The sequence below is a fragment of the Myotis daubentonii genome, chromosome 1, assembly GCF_963259705.1.
Source record: "Myotis daubentonii chromosome 1, mMyoDau2.1, whole genome shotgun sequence".
NCBI lineage: Eukaryota > Metazoa > Chordata > Mammalia > Chiroptera > Vespertilionidae > Myotis > Myotis daubentonii.
This window is the reverse complement of record NC_081840.1, coordinates 59,030,102-59,046,515: the sequence shown is the minus strand read 5'-3', so window position 1 is coordinate 59,046,515 and position 16,414 is coordinate 59,030,102. Positions and strand designations below refer to the sequence as shown.

The following is a 16,414-nucleotide window of genomic DNA, read 5'->3' as shown; positions in this document are numbered from 1 at the left end:
ATGTTACATTATCTGAAAGGGAACCTAGTCTGCTAGGTCACATCTGTCTACAATTAGCTGGACAACATCTTGGGTCCAAAAGGAAAAGATGCAATTTAGAGAATTGCCAATGGATTAAGATAGGAGAGTATGGAGCTCTAGGTAACAATATTACTGGTTGCCTGTGAGGTTGCAGGGAGAAGCGCTGTGATAGCTTTCTCTAGAGAAGAAAATCTTGCAAAAGAGAAGAGAGAAAGTGTTAAAGCAAATGTTGCCTGCTCTGTTTAACAGTCCTGACTTTATGACATCTTTTCCCCAAGAAAACACGCATAGGAAAAACATAGTAAACTGCACACACCCAAGAGAATTGGACAGATAATATACTTTGCACAATGCAAGTTGCAAAATGTTGAAGTGCGCTGTTATGCTGTAATAGTCAACATCAGTAGTTAAGAATGCCCTGCGTAAGTTGTATGCCTGACTGAAGAAATAGCATCCTGTTTTTTTTTAAGAAATATTTTGAGAGGGTGGAAATAATGGCTTGTCATTTTGTCTTATTTTTATAGGATACTTGATTCTGTTCGAGACTAGCTTATGAATTTGGGCTTGTTCTGATTCTAAGTGACCTTTGGATGAGTTTTCAGTTGTTCCTGGAATTTATACTGCAGGGATTCCCATTCTGTCTTCTTTAGTTAATTACTCAACATATCACACATAGATGTGATGAGAAGGCAGACAAACATTTAAATTACTTTCAAAAGGAAGCTTACATTGGAAAATATTTGAGTTACATCCATCTTGTGGGTTTCTTTTGTTTAATTCAAGCATTCGTTCACAATTTAACCTTCGTGATAAATTATTACCCAAAGGCTCTTAAGCTTATTCTCTCTTCTGAGTACTGGTAGAGACCCAACACTCATTGAAATGCTGCCTCAGACTTCAAGGTTTGGAAACCTCACCAAATTATTTAACAAAGTGCTTCATGTGAAAGGTCAGCCGTAAGAGGGGAAAATTCTCTGCCCTGTCACCATGTTGGTTTCTAATATCTAATATGGCAATTCCGTGTTCTTTATTTTCATGGAACATTTCCAAGGTAAGAAGTGAAGAGAAGTTGCTTCTAGTAGCTATGGTCTGTCCTGTTGGCGACCGACATGGCAAATGTGGGCAGGACGGCAAATGGGAAAGTGATTTGCCTGCCCAGAGTATCAGCAGATGTTCTTCTGGACGTATCATCTGTATCGCACTGAAAACACAGAGGCAGAGCTCTGCCCCCCAATTTTTTTTTCCTCATTAAACTTCGTTATTTTAATGGCTCTTAAAATTCTGTGACAGATTTTTGGTCATGTTGTTTCCATTAAAAAGTACTGATTTTAAAAAACTAATAACTTAAAAATTGCCACACACACAAAAGAACCAAATGGTCCACAAAACATTCTCCTTTCCTTCTGAAGGTTTTATGATGCATTGTAATCATTAATCAGTCTTTTACTATTAAACTTAAATGGCCAATTGAGACAAACAGTTCTGAGACTGTTCTTCCACCACGGATTGAGACTGGGGTGGCAGGTGTTGCATTTAGCCTTCTGAGCTTCCTGGGCAGACTTGGTGACTTTGTCAGCTCCAGTTGCCTTCTTGTCCACTGCTCTGATGACACCCACAGCAACTGTCTGTCTCATGTCACAAACAGTGAAACAGCCCAGAGTAGGGTAGTCAGAGAAGCTCTCAACACACATGGGCTTGCCAGGAACCATATCGACGATGGCAGCATCACCAGATTTCAAAAACTTGGGGCCATCTTCCAGCTTTTTCCCAGAACGGCAATCAATCTTCTCCTTCAGCTCAGCAAATTTGCAAGCAATGTGAGCTGTGTGACAATCCATCACAGGTGCATATCCAGCACTGATCTGGCCTGGGTGGTTCAGGATAATCACCTGAGCTGTGAAGCCAGCTGCTTCCATTGGTTGGTCATTTTTGCTGTCACCAGCCACGCTGCCACAATGAACATCTTTGACAGACACATTCCTGACATTGAAGCCCACATTGTCCCTAGGAAGAGCTTCACTCAAAGCTTCATGGCCAGATCAGTTCCATACAAGGGTAATCATTGGGGGATTTTCCTCCCTTCAATATCATTGTCGTTATGCCACTTTCTTGCTCAAAAATACCCCCATGGTACTGCTATTGTCTGAATGTTCGCATTCCCCACCTCTAAAATTTATGTGTTGAATCCTAACCCCCCAGGTGATAGTATTAGGAGATGGAGCCTTTGTGAGGTAATTAGGACCTAAGGGGAGATCCTTCATGAATGAGATTAAGGTCCTCATAAAAGAGGCCTGAGGAAGCTCCCTTGCCTTCTTCCACCAAGTGAGAACACAGTGAGCAGCCATGAACTAGAAGTGGTTCCTAAATAGAATGTGACCATACTGACACCATGATCTTGGACCTCCCAGCCTCCAGAACTGTGAGAAATGAATTTCTGTTGTTTATAAACCACCCAATCCATGCTATTTTGTTATAGTAGCCTGAATAGACTAAAACAGGCAGACAGAATAATGGTCCCTATAAGATGTTCATGTTTTAATCCCCAGGACCTGTGAGTACATTACCTTACATGACAAAGGAGCCTTTGTATATGTGATTAAGATAAAGGACCTGAAGATGGGGAGTTGAGTGTGGATTATCTACATGGACCCAATATAATCATCAGTCCTTAAAAAGCTCTGGAGAGAAAGAGAGAGAGAGAGAGAGAGAGAGAGAGAGAGAGAGAGAGAGAGAGAGAATGTGATAGTAGAAGAGGGGTCAGAGAGGTAAGTCAGGAGAGATTTGAAGCCTGAGGGGACTTCACTGCTTGACACTCACAGTCCTCCAAACCTAACCTGACTACTCCTACCACCACACCTTTTCCCACAGTGTTGCATCAGCTTACCCCATCTGAATCTTATCAATCTGTTGCTGTGTCTAACACTGGAACAAAGCCAAATCCAACCCATAATGTTTCTTCTAATTTTTCATTCCTGCAGGACTTACTGCTTCACTACATTGTGAACCTAGCACAGAGATTGTCCAGCTTATTGGCCTAAGGATTCCTTTCTATTCTTAAGAACCCCAAAGATTTTTTGTTTATGTGTACTATATCTATTATATTTAATGTACTCAGAATTAAAAAAATTAATAATTATTTATTACTTTAATTAAAAATAACCATAATGACCCCAATTCATACTAACATAAATAATAAAGGGTGGCCCCCAAATATATACACACTTTAACAGCTGATAGCTCAATTCTGATAATTAAATGTGTTTTAATAAACACTGCCTTCATAATTATTCCAAGTACATGTATACACTTTTTTGGATACCCTATATATTTTAATAAAGATAGTTATATTTTCCAAAACAAGAAAATGTAATGAGAAGTATGGCACTGTTTCACAGTTTTGCAAATCTCTTTGATGTCCGGCTTAATAGAAGACAGCTGGATTCTCCGTGTTCCTTCTGTTGCTATATACTGTATAAGTTAAAGTATTTGAAAAAAATCTGGCCTCAAATAGATTGCATAAAATTTATTTTACAAGTATTTACAGATAATTCTAGATATTATCCTAATATATAAAAAGCCAGGGGCTGTAACGACCCGAAATGACTGGTTGGACGACTGAACAGAAGGCTAGGGAGCTGAGGGAGCACCATGAGGGGACCCCCGCCTGGATCAGGGCATAGCCAGCCTTCAAACCACCAGCAGCCCCTAGCCCAGGCTGGCCAGCGCCCCAGAGGAGACCCCTGCCACGATTTGGGGGCATGGCCGACCTTCAAACCGTGGGTGCCCCTAGCCCAGGGAGGCCTCCTAGCCAAGGATGCCTGAGTCTGTTCTGGATGTAGGACCGTGCTCTCCCCACAAGCGACTTGGAAGCTGCCAATGTCTAACTGCCAGTCTCCGGGAGGCTGGGAGTGAGTCTACCATCCACCAAAACGTAGGACCATCGAACTGTTCACAGTCTCAGTGCAGGCACAGGTCCGTGGCCGACGGGGTGGAGGCCAGACCAGAACAAAACAGCAGAAACATCCTGCCCACCTCGGCAGGTGCAGCTGCAGTCCACGTGGGCCTGGGCAGTGTAGAAAGCACTACCTTCTCCCAGGTCCTCTGCTGGCACCGCTGCCTCCCTCACCTCAAGCCCCCCTGAGTCCTGACAGCGAAGTGTGTAGGGTATCTTGCAGGAATTGTGCCGTTCTGGGGCTTTTGCCCAAAGACACCCTTTGGGATGAATTCAGAGCCACATCTCACTTCCCATGAGACTGGAAGCACCATGTAAAAGGAATTCGACAAAAGCTTCCCACATCTCTGTTTATTCTTTTGAATCCATAAAATGACCTTAAAAAAAGCATTCGGGCCACCAAAGAGAGAATGCACTTTCTGGCCAGAGCATGTAGGATTCTTTTGCCCAACAGGTTAAAGGAAGCAGAGAGCTGGCACAGTGGACATGGCCCTGGTGCCCTATGAGGAGACTGTGGGAATGGGGCTGCAGAAATTCGACAAGACTCTTGCTACCGTCTCCTTTGCAAACCACACCATCCAGATCCACCAGGACTGGAAGCAACTGGGAGTTGCAGCTGTGGTTTGTTTGGGACATGGTAGCAAATCCTGGGGGGCCTCTGAAAATATCTGAAATTGATTATAAGACTGGTCCTTATTTAAAAAGAAATAAAAGAACAGCTTTGTTGAGATATAATTCATATACTGTACATGTCAACTAAACTGTACAATGAACTGTTTTTTTAAAGTAAATTCAGAGTGGTACACCCATCACCATGCTCAATTTTTAAATATCTTCACAACCCCATCCCCTCCAAAAAAAACCCAAAAAACTTCTACCCACTAGAATCACTTTCCTGATCATCTTCCCCACAATAGATAGCATTTTAAGGGTGGGTAAAGGAAGGTTGAGGGAAGTTAAAATACTGCAAAAAGGATATTTTAAAATGACAAAGCCCAAAGTGAAGATCATGTTTTTTCTTTTTTTAAAATATTTCTTTTTATTGATTTCAGAGAGAAAAGGAGAGGGAGAGAGAGATAGAAACATCAATGATTGGAATCACTGATCAGCTGCCTCCCTAAGGCCCCCTTCTGGGGATCAAGCAACCCAGGCATGTGTTCCTGACCAGAATCAAACCTGGGACCCTTCAGTCCACAGGCCGATGCTCTCTCCATTAAGCCAAACCGGCCAGGACCACGTGTTTTCTTTAAGTTCTGTGTGGTTGTAATGGTCCCTAAATCTATACTAATAAAAGGGTAATATGCTAATTAGAGTGGAAGTCTTCTGGACGTCCTTCCAGACCAAGCAGCAGCAGCTGTGAGGGCTGAGGGTCAGGCAGTCATGGGCGGCTGCGAAGGGTTGAGGCTCAGGCCAGCAGTGGCAGCAGCAGCGGGGTAATGGGGGCGATGCCTTCCCCTGATCTCCCAGGTCGCCTCCCACAGAGGGAGGCCAGCCTGAGGGCTGAGAAGAAGCAGTTAGGGGTGATCAGGCCGGCAGGGGACCAAGGTAGGGGCAACCAGGCCAGCAGGGGGGCAAGGTAGGGGTGATCAGGCAGGCAGGCAAGCGGTTAGGAGCCAGCAGTCCCGGATTGCGAGGGGGATGTCCAACTGCCGGCAGTCGGACATCCTCCAAGGGGTCCCAGATTGGAGAGGGTACAGGCTGCGCTGAGGAACCCCCCCCTCCATGCATGAATTTCTTTGATATTACACCAAAACTCATTAGGTAGTAGTTTCTTAAAGGTACTGTGTAACTACAACAGTGAATCAATTAACACTCTGTTACATTAAAATCCATTGATTTACCTGGCACTTTTAATGGAGTTTTCCCCCCATTCATGAGTTTGGAAAATATTGGTTTATTCAGTCATGCCAATCTTACAACTGTTGACATCGTTTATTATGCAATATAAAAAGATCATGTTTTTAAAAATCACGATCAATCTAATCAGAAAAATATTTATGTATTGAGAAGCTGTCAAGTTCACAGTGGTAGATACAAGATTTCAAAAGTTCTAATTTTCTCTTGGAAGCTTGGATTTTATTGTTGACAATAATTGTCAGTTATTTTCCTTAATGTGACAAGCGCACTTCATTCATTTTGTTTAATGCCTCCACATATTCAAGTCTGAAAATCCAAACTGATCCAGTCTGTCAGTCCTTTGGAAGAAAAGGAGTGGCAAATCCAGCTTACAACTCAAGCTGCAATGTGGAAAGACAGTAACATCCAACATCTTTGTCTTCAGGCTTCTACACAGATTTGTCCTCAGACTTCTAGCAAGATACAGCTTTCCCTGCAAGTGAGTATCAGAGTTCCAAAGAGTCTGTTCAATGGTCCTTCCATTAGAGCAATCAAACCCGCGGGTATGAGGCAGCTCCAAAGGAGTGGGTGACTTTTCCCATAGAGATCCTGCTTGGCACAAAAATAAAGTAGGGAGCAGAGCTGAAGGCAAAGTCATGCAGACCTTCTAATTTTTTCTACAGTCTCTCCCCCTGGGTGTGGAGATTAGGAGGTACAGAAGAACATAGAAGGAAAGGGATGATTTCCCATGATTCATTTCAACCTCTTTATGGCTAAAACTGGGGTGAAATGGGCCTCAAGAGAAAAGGGAAAATGAGGTGTGGAGAGGAGTTCCAGTAAAACCAACTGATCTGAACCTATGGGTTTCCCGAGTTCATTTTCCATTTCTTTCCATTCAGTTCTTTAAGAATTGTGAGGTATAGAAATGTCAATTCACTATGTTGTACACCTGAAACTCTTACAGGGTGTGACAAAAGTAGGTTGACAGTCGTGAGTATGTGAAACATAGTGTTCATTGTATTATTATTTATTTATTATTGCATTATTTTCCATAGGAATAACTGTCAACCTACTTTTGCCACACCCTATATAGTTAGTTGTACGCCAACTATACTTTAATTAAAAATTTAAAAAAAATACTTGGCTTTAACCACAGATATGTAATCATCAGAAAAGGATGAACATGAAACACAGAGCAGAGAGAAAGGAGAGAAGAACAAGAGGTGTTTGTTGTTGGGGTCGAAAAGAGGGGGGAGAAGGAGTGGAGAGAAGATAGACAAAAAAAAAAGAAAGAATTAACTAAAGAAAAATATTAACTCAAATAAATAGTTATAATTTCAAAGAAATTTGAAAACTTAAAAATGCTTAACAAGAGCTAATAAGATATTATAAAGTAACAGAGGATAATAAACAAATTGATAAAGTTGGAAGAGAAAAGAGAAATATTGCATAGAGGAAAATCATGATGAAATAATAAAAATATAATAAGTATACTTTAAAATTAAGTTTAGAACATAAGAAAACCTATAGAAAAATATGCAGAGAAAATGAAAATCAATAAAGGTATTTATAGTTTATGGAGAAAATAATATATATGTAAAATATTCAGTATATTTCATGTACATGAGGAACATTTTAAAAAAAGAAACAACAAAAAATTGAAAAACCTACCAGAAGGAACTTTTCTGAAATTAAGCTTTAAATCTGTAGACAGAAAATTTATATATATATATATATATAATACTTTGAAAAATGAATACAAAAGATTACTGTGACACATCCTGGTGAAGTTACTGAACTTTAAGAATAAAGAAGTAATATAGACCTTCAAGCAGGAAAAAAGAAGTATAACATTAAAGGGGGAAGTTGGGTTTTCCTCAGTTGTCCACAGCAACTCTGGATATCAGAAAATAATGGAACATTCCCTATAAAATTGAAGGGAAGTGACCAAAGAATTATATATTCAGATAAGTTGCTTTTCAAATGTAAAGGCAACTGGCATTCTCGAGCATGAAAATTCTAGACTATATAGCACCCATAATTTGTTCTTAATAAAAAGAAAAAATTCTTCAAAATGAAACCAGATTAATAAAGATGAGTCAAAAATTTAAAACTTGGGAATAAAGAACTGCAGTTATAAAAACCAACTATGGTACACAGTAATCAGATTTAAATTTAAAATTAGGACCAAAAAATTATAAAAATATGATTGCAGAAAACATAACTGTGATAAATATTTAAATTGGAAAAGTCATATAACTAACAAAAGTCAGAAACTAGAAAGTAGGCAAGTTGAAACCAAATGGGAGTATGCTAATTTTCTCATCTCTCATGGCAAGGGATCAATAGATAAGAACTCTGCATCTATTCATATATCTCCTTGACAGGACAACGCATCTGGTTGCTTTCTATGGATACCATCAACAAATCTATTGACCAATAGTGTCTTTAAAGGCAGGACAAAAACAAGTCACCACAACATCTTCATCTCCAAATTTAAGAATAAAAAGACATCTTAAAGAATAAAGACATATTTAGGCTTCATGAGAGGGACCTATTTGGAGGCAAATCTATGGCTAATAGGATTTTACTATTTTTCTTTTCTAAGAAAGGATTTGTGTAGGTTAAGAAAATGTTTTATATTCTCCTTGTGATTATTGGGTTATATACCATAGCTGTCAGCAAAATGCTTGAAAATCTTTTCTTCCTGATTTTGTTTATGATTTTACAAAGGCTAACCATATTGACTAGGCTAACTTTACCATTGGTGGTCATTTTTTCCTATTTAGCAGTGTTATAATTGGATACATGAGAGTGATTCAGATAACCGCACTTATATGACTGCAAAAGCAGAAAAATAGTACATGAGTACATGTCGTATAATTTGGCTAGATAAATGTATAAATAGAAAGTTACAATGAAAGATGAACTTTCCAGTGAATAAACAATTCTGCAGAACATGTACAAGGCCAAGAATGCCATATCTTGCCATATAGATAACCCAGAGGAAGCACAAATAGAAGATTGACTTGCACATTTGGTTAGATTTCATCTCAGAAATGTAAGCAGAGTAGAAAATAATGGACAATGCATCAAACAAACAAGATTACTAAAATCTGGTGCTGCCTCTTTTTTATTAAGTATCATTGGACAAATTAGATACTTAAAATCTACTAAAGTGATAATTTCCTCATTTACAAAATAATAATGATAACAACAACTACTAGAGGGTTGTTGTGAAACCTGGTGGAATAACATATAGGCTCTCAATAAATGACAGCTGGATATTGCCAGTTCAGAAAAAAGCAACATGAAATGCTTAGACCCAGAATGCCATTTTGGAGATATTTTTAACTAGTTGGAGAAGACAACCATTTGCCTTTCACTTCATATTGCAGAAATTATCAACCAGCCAGGAGTCTTGGGTTTTAAGTCTAGATCCTCCATTAATGCTCTGTGTGGCCTTGGACAGATGATTTATTTAATTTCAGCCCTAGCTTCTTCGGTGCTATCATAAAGGAAGCATGGCCTACTGATAAGTTGTAGAGCCAAAAGAAACATAAAAGGTATGACAACTCAGAAAAATATAGTGGTCTATACCAAGGTGAGGAGACAGCATACATAAAATTATGCTTTAATTTCTACACTTTCTCTGCATTTCACTTTGCTGGGTTTTTTTGTGTTTTGTTTTCTTCTTCTTCTTCTTCTTCTTCTTCTTCTTCTTCTTCTTCTTCTTCTTCTTCTTCTTCTTCTTCTTCTTCTTCTTCTTCTTCTTAAACTAAGAAGCTGAGAAGTTGTGTGCTCTTGTCTGGGTAGGTTCAAATCTCTGTGTCCATCACCCGAGGTCTCTCTGAAAGTAATATCCTTCCCCCTTGTTGCACAAAAGTACCTATTTATCCTTCAAGGCTCAGCTTAAATGCTACTGCTCATTTGAAGCCTTCCTTAACTGATCTATTTTCTATGCTTTCATAGTGCAATGTTTCTTTTGCAGTTCTTAAAGCATTGTCTGGTGGTTATTTCTAATGGTGTCTCTCAATTAGCATATAGCAACTAGAATGTGAGCTTGTAGCGGAGCCATTTCCTGTCATCATCATCTAGTGGCCTGAGTGGCTTAGAGAGGAAAGTCGATAAATATTTGGGGGAGAGATGAAAGCTAGAAGTGGAGAGTTACTGAATACTAAGTGTCAGGCATGTAGTAAACCCTTCTTATATATTATTTCATTTGTTCTATCACTGACATCCTTTCATGTATTCATTCATTTAACAGATATTTATTGGCCCTATATTATGTTCCAGGCACTGTTCTAAATGTTGGGAATATAGGTACTCTTACATGTTTAATTCCAAGTGAGGTGAGTCAGACAACAAACAAATTAGCAAATTACAGATATGGCGAGTGGTGATATATTCTATGAAGAAAAAAATGAAACTAGATAAGGAAACAAAGAGTTGTGGGAGTTGGCATAATGTTCTGTTTTAAATTAAGGAAGTATTTTATGATAAGGCGACTTTTGAGCATAGAAAGGAATGAAGTACGCTGATGAGCTATAGAGATGTAGAAAGAAAGTGTGCCTTAAGAAGGGGTAGGCAGGGCAAAGGCCCTAAGGCAGGAACACGTGGCATGTTTGAGGTCCAACATGGAGGCTGGTATGTCTGGGGAGAAGTGAACAAGTTGCTAAATGACTTATGAGGTCAGAGAGATAATAGAAGTGAAACATGTCATGTTAACCCTCATCCTAGGTGAGAAGGGATGTTGTGGGAGGATTTTGGCTCTTCTCTGTGGATGCTATGGAGAATATAAACCATGGATGGAGGAGATCACTTACTCCTCTATTGCAAGAGCTGAAGAGAGAGATGATGGAGGAGGAGACTGGGATCATAGCAGTGGAGACCAGGTACTATATACAGTTTAAGGTAGAGCCAATAGATTTGCTAATGGATTGGAAGTGTGGAGTGAGATAAAGAAACTCTAAGCCTATAAAACTAGACAAGTAAAGAGGCTATATACTGAGGTCAGGAAGGTTGTGGAAAAAATAAGTTTGGGGAAGAAAATGAAGAGTTTGGTTTAGACATATTAAGTTTGGGGTGCTTATTATATATCCAAATGGAGTTGTTGAGTAGGCAATTTGATTTAGGATTTTAGAGTTCTGGGGAAAGATTACAGTTGGAGATCCTTTGGATGATCATCAGCATAAAATGGTACTTCAAGTCATAGGACTGGATGAGATTACCTAGGAAATCAGGGTAAACTGGTGAGAAAAGAGGTCTGAGGACTGAGTCCTAAGCACTCCAATAATTAGAAGTTAGGAAGGTAAAAACAAATCAGCAAAGGAGGGTGGAAATAATGGTGACAGAGTCAAGAAAGGAATGAAGAGGGAATTGTGCCCAGAAGCTAAGCAGAGGACATAGTTCAGGAAGACGGAAATACAAGGGTCAAATGCTGCTCATAAGTCAAATGAGGCCTTATAATCAATTTAGTAGACTTAGTATTACCATGGGATTTGGTGATTTTAGTAGGCATCTTTATCCCTCTTTGACATGGAATCAAACTGAGATTCAAAGAGATTAGGTCCATGTGCCTAAGTTCAGACAGTTAGAAAGTGGAAGTTGTGACTGAAACTCCAATCTGCCACCTATAGAGCATAGTCTTTTTCCTCCTTTGGTCACAGTTGTGCAAGTTGTGACCTACACAAGGCACCTATCCAAAGGGCAATTAGGCTTTAATACAGCTTGTGCTCTGCTTGCCAAACCACGTGCCCTAGAGCAGGAAGGAGTCTGACTTGGGAAAGGGGTATCTTTTCCCACAAAGGCAGGAGAGAGTTGGGTGGTGGGAGGGAGATTAATAAGAAATTGGACAAGTTGAATGAAAAGATAAAAATCAACTCAAAGTAAATCTGAGCATTGGTTGTGTGTCAGGATCACCTGCAGATATTTAAAAATGTACAGATACTTAGGTTCCACTCCAGACCTATTAAGTAAGAAATCTCCAAGAATCATCACCTGTATTCCCTAGTACTTATGGGTGGGCTGTACATTCTAACATCAAAAGACCTTAAGATCTTACCACACTTGCATAGTATCCTGAAGACTGTAGCTCTTTGAATTTGAGTGGGACATTCCAACCCATGCAACAGCACAAAGCAGTGGAGAGCCTGAAGTGGATTTTCTCACTCTATTCTGGATAGCCCTACTCCTGTCCAGCTCAATATATTTGGGGCCTTATCTCTGTTGGCCTTCATGTGCCACCCCCTTTCTGATCAGCAAAGATAACTCCTTCTTTGGAGCTTTCTTTCCTTTTCCCCTCTCCCAAGGCCTTTCAGATTACATACTTTGCCAACCCACCCTTCACCTCCCATTGAAATGGAATCATTGACCTCTGGTAGAGCTGGGAGGGCTCCAGGTTCTGTAACTGGAGGGGAGACAGAAAATAAGCTCTGAAGAAGCATTCATTCTCTAGTCCAATTTCAAGGTGATTTTAAAAGACTCTAAGACCTTTCACTTTGTCAAGATTAACCACCTACAAGAATGGCTCCCATATATCAGTATGCTAAAGGAGTGCATATATCTCCTTTTGTCATCCTAGCTTCAGACTGTGCCAAGCTTCAGAAGGGGTGTGGGATGGTGAGGGCTGGGGGAGGGTGCAAAAAAGAAACAAACCTGAATCCTTGTATCCAAAAGCTCCAAAAGTGAACATGTGGAGTTAGATTTGATAATCACTGATATAATCTAGCTCTCCGTCCCACTCACACCTCCTTGTAGATAAAAAACTTCAAGTCCATGAGAATTAACTGACTTAGGCAAGGTCAATTTAGTGGCAAATCAAGGGTTATAAGTCAGAAGACTCAATTCTCAGTCTGGAACAGCAGAGAGATGAATCTAGTCTGGTGGGATTAGAATACTAGGAGTGCTATGTAATCACCAAAGACACTGAAGATGACCCTGTTACCTGGCTCCATCACAGAGATTCCCATTTAACAGCATGGAATGGGGCCTAGGAATCACAAAATATTTCTAATGCTCATCCAGATTCTAGGGACTAAGATCTAAAGGGATCAGCAGCAATCAATCTCCAGAGTTTTGAAGTTCCCCCACTGGCTTTTCCTAGAAAATAAATCATAAACTGAAAGTAAAATCAATGCAAATAGATATTAAGAAGTGTGAAGAAACAGTGAGCAAGGTGTAGGTGAGGAAAAAGAATACCAGGTTTGACCTAGCCTTCTCCAGCTCAGTCTTGTCTTGAAGCCTAGCTGAAGAGTTTGGATTATGTGAGCTATCTCTGGGAAACATCAAGTGAAACTGCAAGGCAGAAAGGATATGACTCCAGAGGACAGTGGAAGGACATGGAACCTTTGGCTTCTTGAGTCTCTGGCTTGCATCTAGCTCAGGCTGGGCAGACACCACAAATCATTTAGCATGAGTTGAATTTCCTGCAGTCATAGTGAGCTCAGCCCTGGACTCAATCCAATTTCTGGGAAACCAGCAACTCTGCTAGCACTAAGAACCTTGGAAGGCTTAATTGAAAGGGTAAGTCAAGAGGGAACAGTACTGGACTTCCTGCTCTATATTGGAAGAGATGTATCCCTGGAAGCAATGAAGATTGAAGATCCCTCAACACAGGATCTGTGCTTTGCCTACCACTTTACATAGATTATGCAGCTGCTTTTTCAATTATATTAAAAAAAAAAACAAGGGGATTCCAAGGAACACTCCATTTTATTTTCATTTAAATAAATTATTGGGTCCCCTAGGTCCTTACATAGTGGCCAAATGAAGGTTGTTTGCATAACCTTTTGTGTGTGGGTAACTGAGGCTTGAAACCTGCACAAACCAGTGGGACTTGCATGGCTTTGGAGTAGTGAGGGGCAGCTAGCAAGCAAAACAAGAAAGATAAGCCTGTCCCAGTAGAGGCACCATCCCAGCTGGATATGCCATAGCTCTGGCCAAAGCATCACTAGGCAGTCTTAGCATATGAGATTCTCTCCCAGTGCTGTCTGGAGCTAAGTAAGAGCAACAGCACAGTTATCTCTGTGTTTTCTATGTGGCTAGAGTGAGCCAGTTCTGGCTCTGCTAAGTGTGATTGATTGGGGTCCACCTTGTCTATTTGGAAGATGAGAGTCAGTCCTGTAGATGGGTGAGTGTTCTCTGCACAGTATGAGTAGGTCTTAAAGTTGGATGATATTAAAAAAAAAAATACAAATGCTAGGACTCCATCCAAAGGTACTATGGTTCAGTGAGCCTGAGGCCAACCAAGTTTAAGAACCACCACCCTTAGGCACCCTTCATCTACCTCACATTTTCCCCAAGGTCAGCCATCTGAATGGCTTTTCCTTACAAACACTTTTCACTTGGAAGGATAGCCTGGTCTACCTCACTTGTCTTCTTATTTTTATTTTTATTTTTTTAAGTTCTCACCAGTCTTCTAAGCTGAGAATGGAACAGAGCAGGAAAATCAGACTCAAATAAGAGAGACCTTCTAAATATGAGGTAAATGGGGCAATCTTTCTCTCTCCCTGGCCTATACTCAAAGGAGTTCAGGGTTTCTTGAAGTGCTATGGTTTCTAGTAACTGAGACCCTGGCTTTTCTTTTCTTTTCTTTTCTTTCCTTTTCTTTTCTTTTCTTTTCTTTTCTTTTCTTTTCTTTTCTTTTCTTTTCTTTTCTTTTCTTTTCTTTTTTTTAAATACAGTGGGGCCTTGACTTACGAGTTTAATTAGTTCCGTGACAGAGCTCGTAACTCAAATTACTTGTATGTCAAATCAAGAAGTGAATGAGTGAGACACGTGATGCTGGGCTGATGTTGTGGCGTTCACTGTGACGTTCACTACACCAACTAGCAGTGGGGTATCTGAAGCTGGCTCATAACCCGAATTTTAGCTTGCAACTCAAAGCAAAAAATCGGCTGAGAGACGGCTCGTATCTCAAAAAACTCGTTAGTCGGGACACTCGTAAGTCAAGGCCCCACTGTATATATTTTATTGATTTTTTACAAAGAGGAAGGGAGAGAGATAGAGAGTTAGAAACATTGATGAGAGAGAAACATTGATCAGCTGCCTCCTGCACACCCACTACTGGGGATGTGCCTGCAACCAAGGTACATGCCCTTGACCGGAACCGAACCTGGGACCCTTCAGTCCGCAGGCCGACGCTCTATCCACTGAGCCAAACTGGTTAGGGCGACCCTGGCTTTTCTTTACCCCTATAGTTCTTTAGGCCTTGTAATTCTGTCAGCTTTTGAAAATACACAAACAAGCATCCAAGGAAAGACAAATTTCAATCCAGTGCCTTTAGTAAGAGATGCTTGTAAAAGCTAATGAATGATGAAGCTCCTTGTGCCTTGTTAGTGGTAGCGTGTGGCTAGTATCTTGACCCACATGAGCCAAAAAACCAGCTCCAGAGTGTCTTTCAGACAACACAACCATGTTGAACACCTATGAGAGATAGGAATGGGAGAGGAACAGGGAAGATGGGTAAGAGACACTTCTTATTATTCTCCAAATACTTGGAGAATGCTTATGTTTTTATTGAGTTGTGTCTGCTCAGTATCTGAAGGGATTAAAATCTAAAACCATGTCAGTATGTAGTTTGTATCAGACTCTAATTGGTCCAATATTTGAACCAGTTTGGATTTTCATTTAATGAGTTCCTTATCCAGATCCAAATGACTCAGGAATCATTTCCAAGCTTGAATTGATTCAAACTGTGACTATTTCTGAATGATGATGGGTTGGGTAGTTGTTTCAGGGAGCACTGCGGACTATGTGGGAGGGCTGGGACAGGAGCAGCAGTGGGATCCCTGCACAACCCGCTCTCAGTGGCTGAAGGTTCCCTAGTTGGATAATCAGTGTCCATGATCCAGAGAGTATAGTGCTATCACTGGTCCCCTGAGTTGAGCCTGCCCCTGCTGGTGACTCATAGGAAAATATCCTGATTACTCTAAGGGGAAAGCAAGGCCAGTTTGTCTCTAGAGCTCCCCTTATGATTATTTATTTATTTATTTTATCTGCAGGCTATAAATCAAGTCCAGGCCTGAGGTTATGTTTACATGAGAGAGAAAAACGACAAAGCTGGGTTCTACATGCAGAAGGACTCAGGACAAGCAGGGCATTTCAGGCTGGTGTTAATCAGTGCTGTTCAAAGAATTTCATCAAGGACTTTGACTCTATGTAAAGCAGGTTGTGTTCTACAGAAATAATCAACTCTCAAGGATGATGGATACAACTTGGGAGGAGATACATGATTAGTTGGCATCTTGAGACTACAAGCAACATGGATATACACCAAGTATTTAGATGTGACTTTTGTCTGAAGATTAGTTTCCATATCAGAAGAAGAAGCCTCCATTCTCATGACTAGGATAAGAGCCATGTAATGGCTCAATAAGACATTAAAACTGTGGAAAGAATAGTTGCCATCTTTAGCTTATAAGCAATATCAAAGTGAGTTGTGTGAAGTCCTTAAGCCAAGAGAACCAAATGGTGTCATGTGTTGATTTATGCTTCTATGCCCTTGCCAGAATAGCTGAAAAGAAAGTTGTGGTGCATATTTGGCAAGAGTCTAATTAAAAACATAGGATCATGATTAAATAATCATGTCTTCTATCAAAACTG

General features: G+C 40.3%; 1 protein-coding gene across 1 annotated transcript; it reads right to left on the bottom strand.

The window, feature by feature from the left end:
- Window positions 1-1,277: 1,277 nt before the first annotated feature.
- Window positions 1,278-4,609, bottom strand: LOC132216035 (elongation factor 1-alpha 1-like). Its single transcript, XM_059665440.1, has 2 exons — window positions 4,549-4,609; window positions 1,278-2,047 (listed from the first exon to the last, which is right to left on the bottom strand). Exons 1-2 carry the CDS (start codon window positions 4,607-4,609, stop codon window positions 1,434-1,436), a joined length of 675 nt encoding a protein of 224 aa, XP_059521423.1. The 3' UTR covers window positions 1,278-1,433.
- Window positions 4,610-16,414: the final 11,805 nt, after the last annotated feature.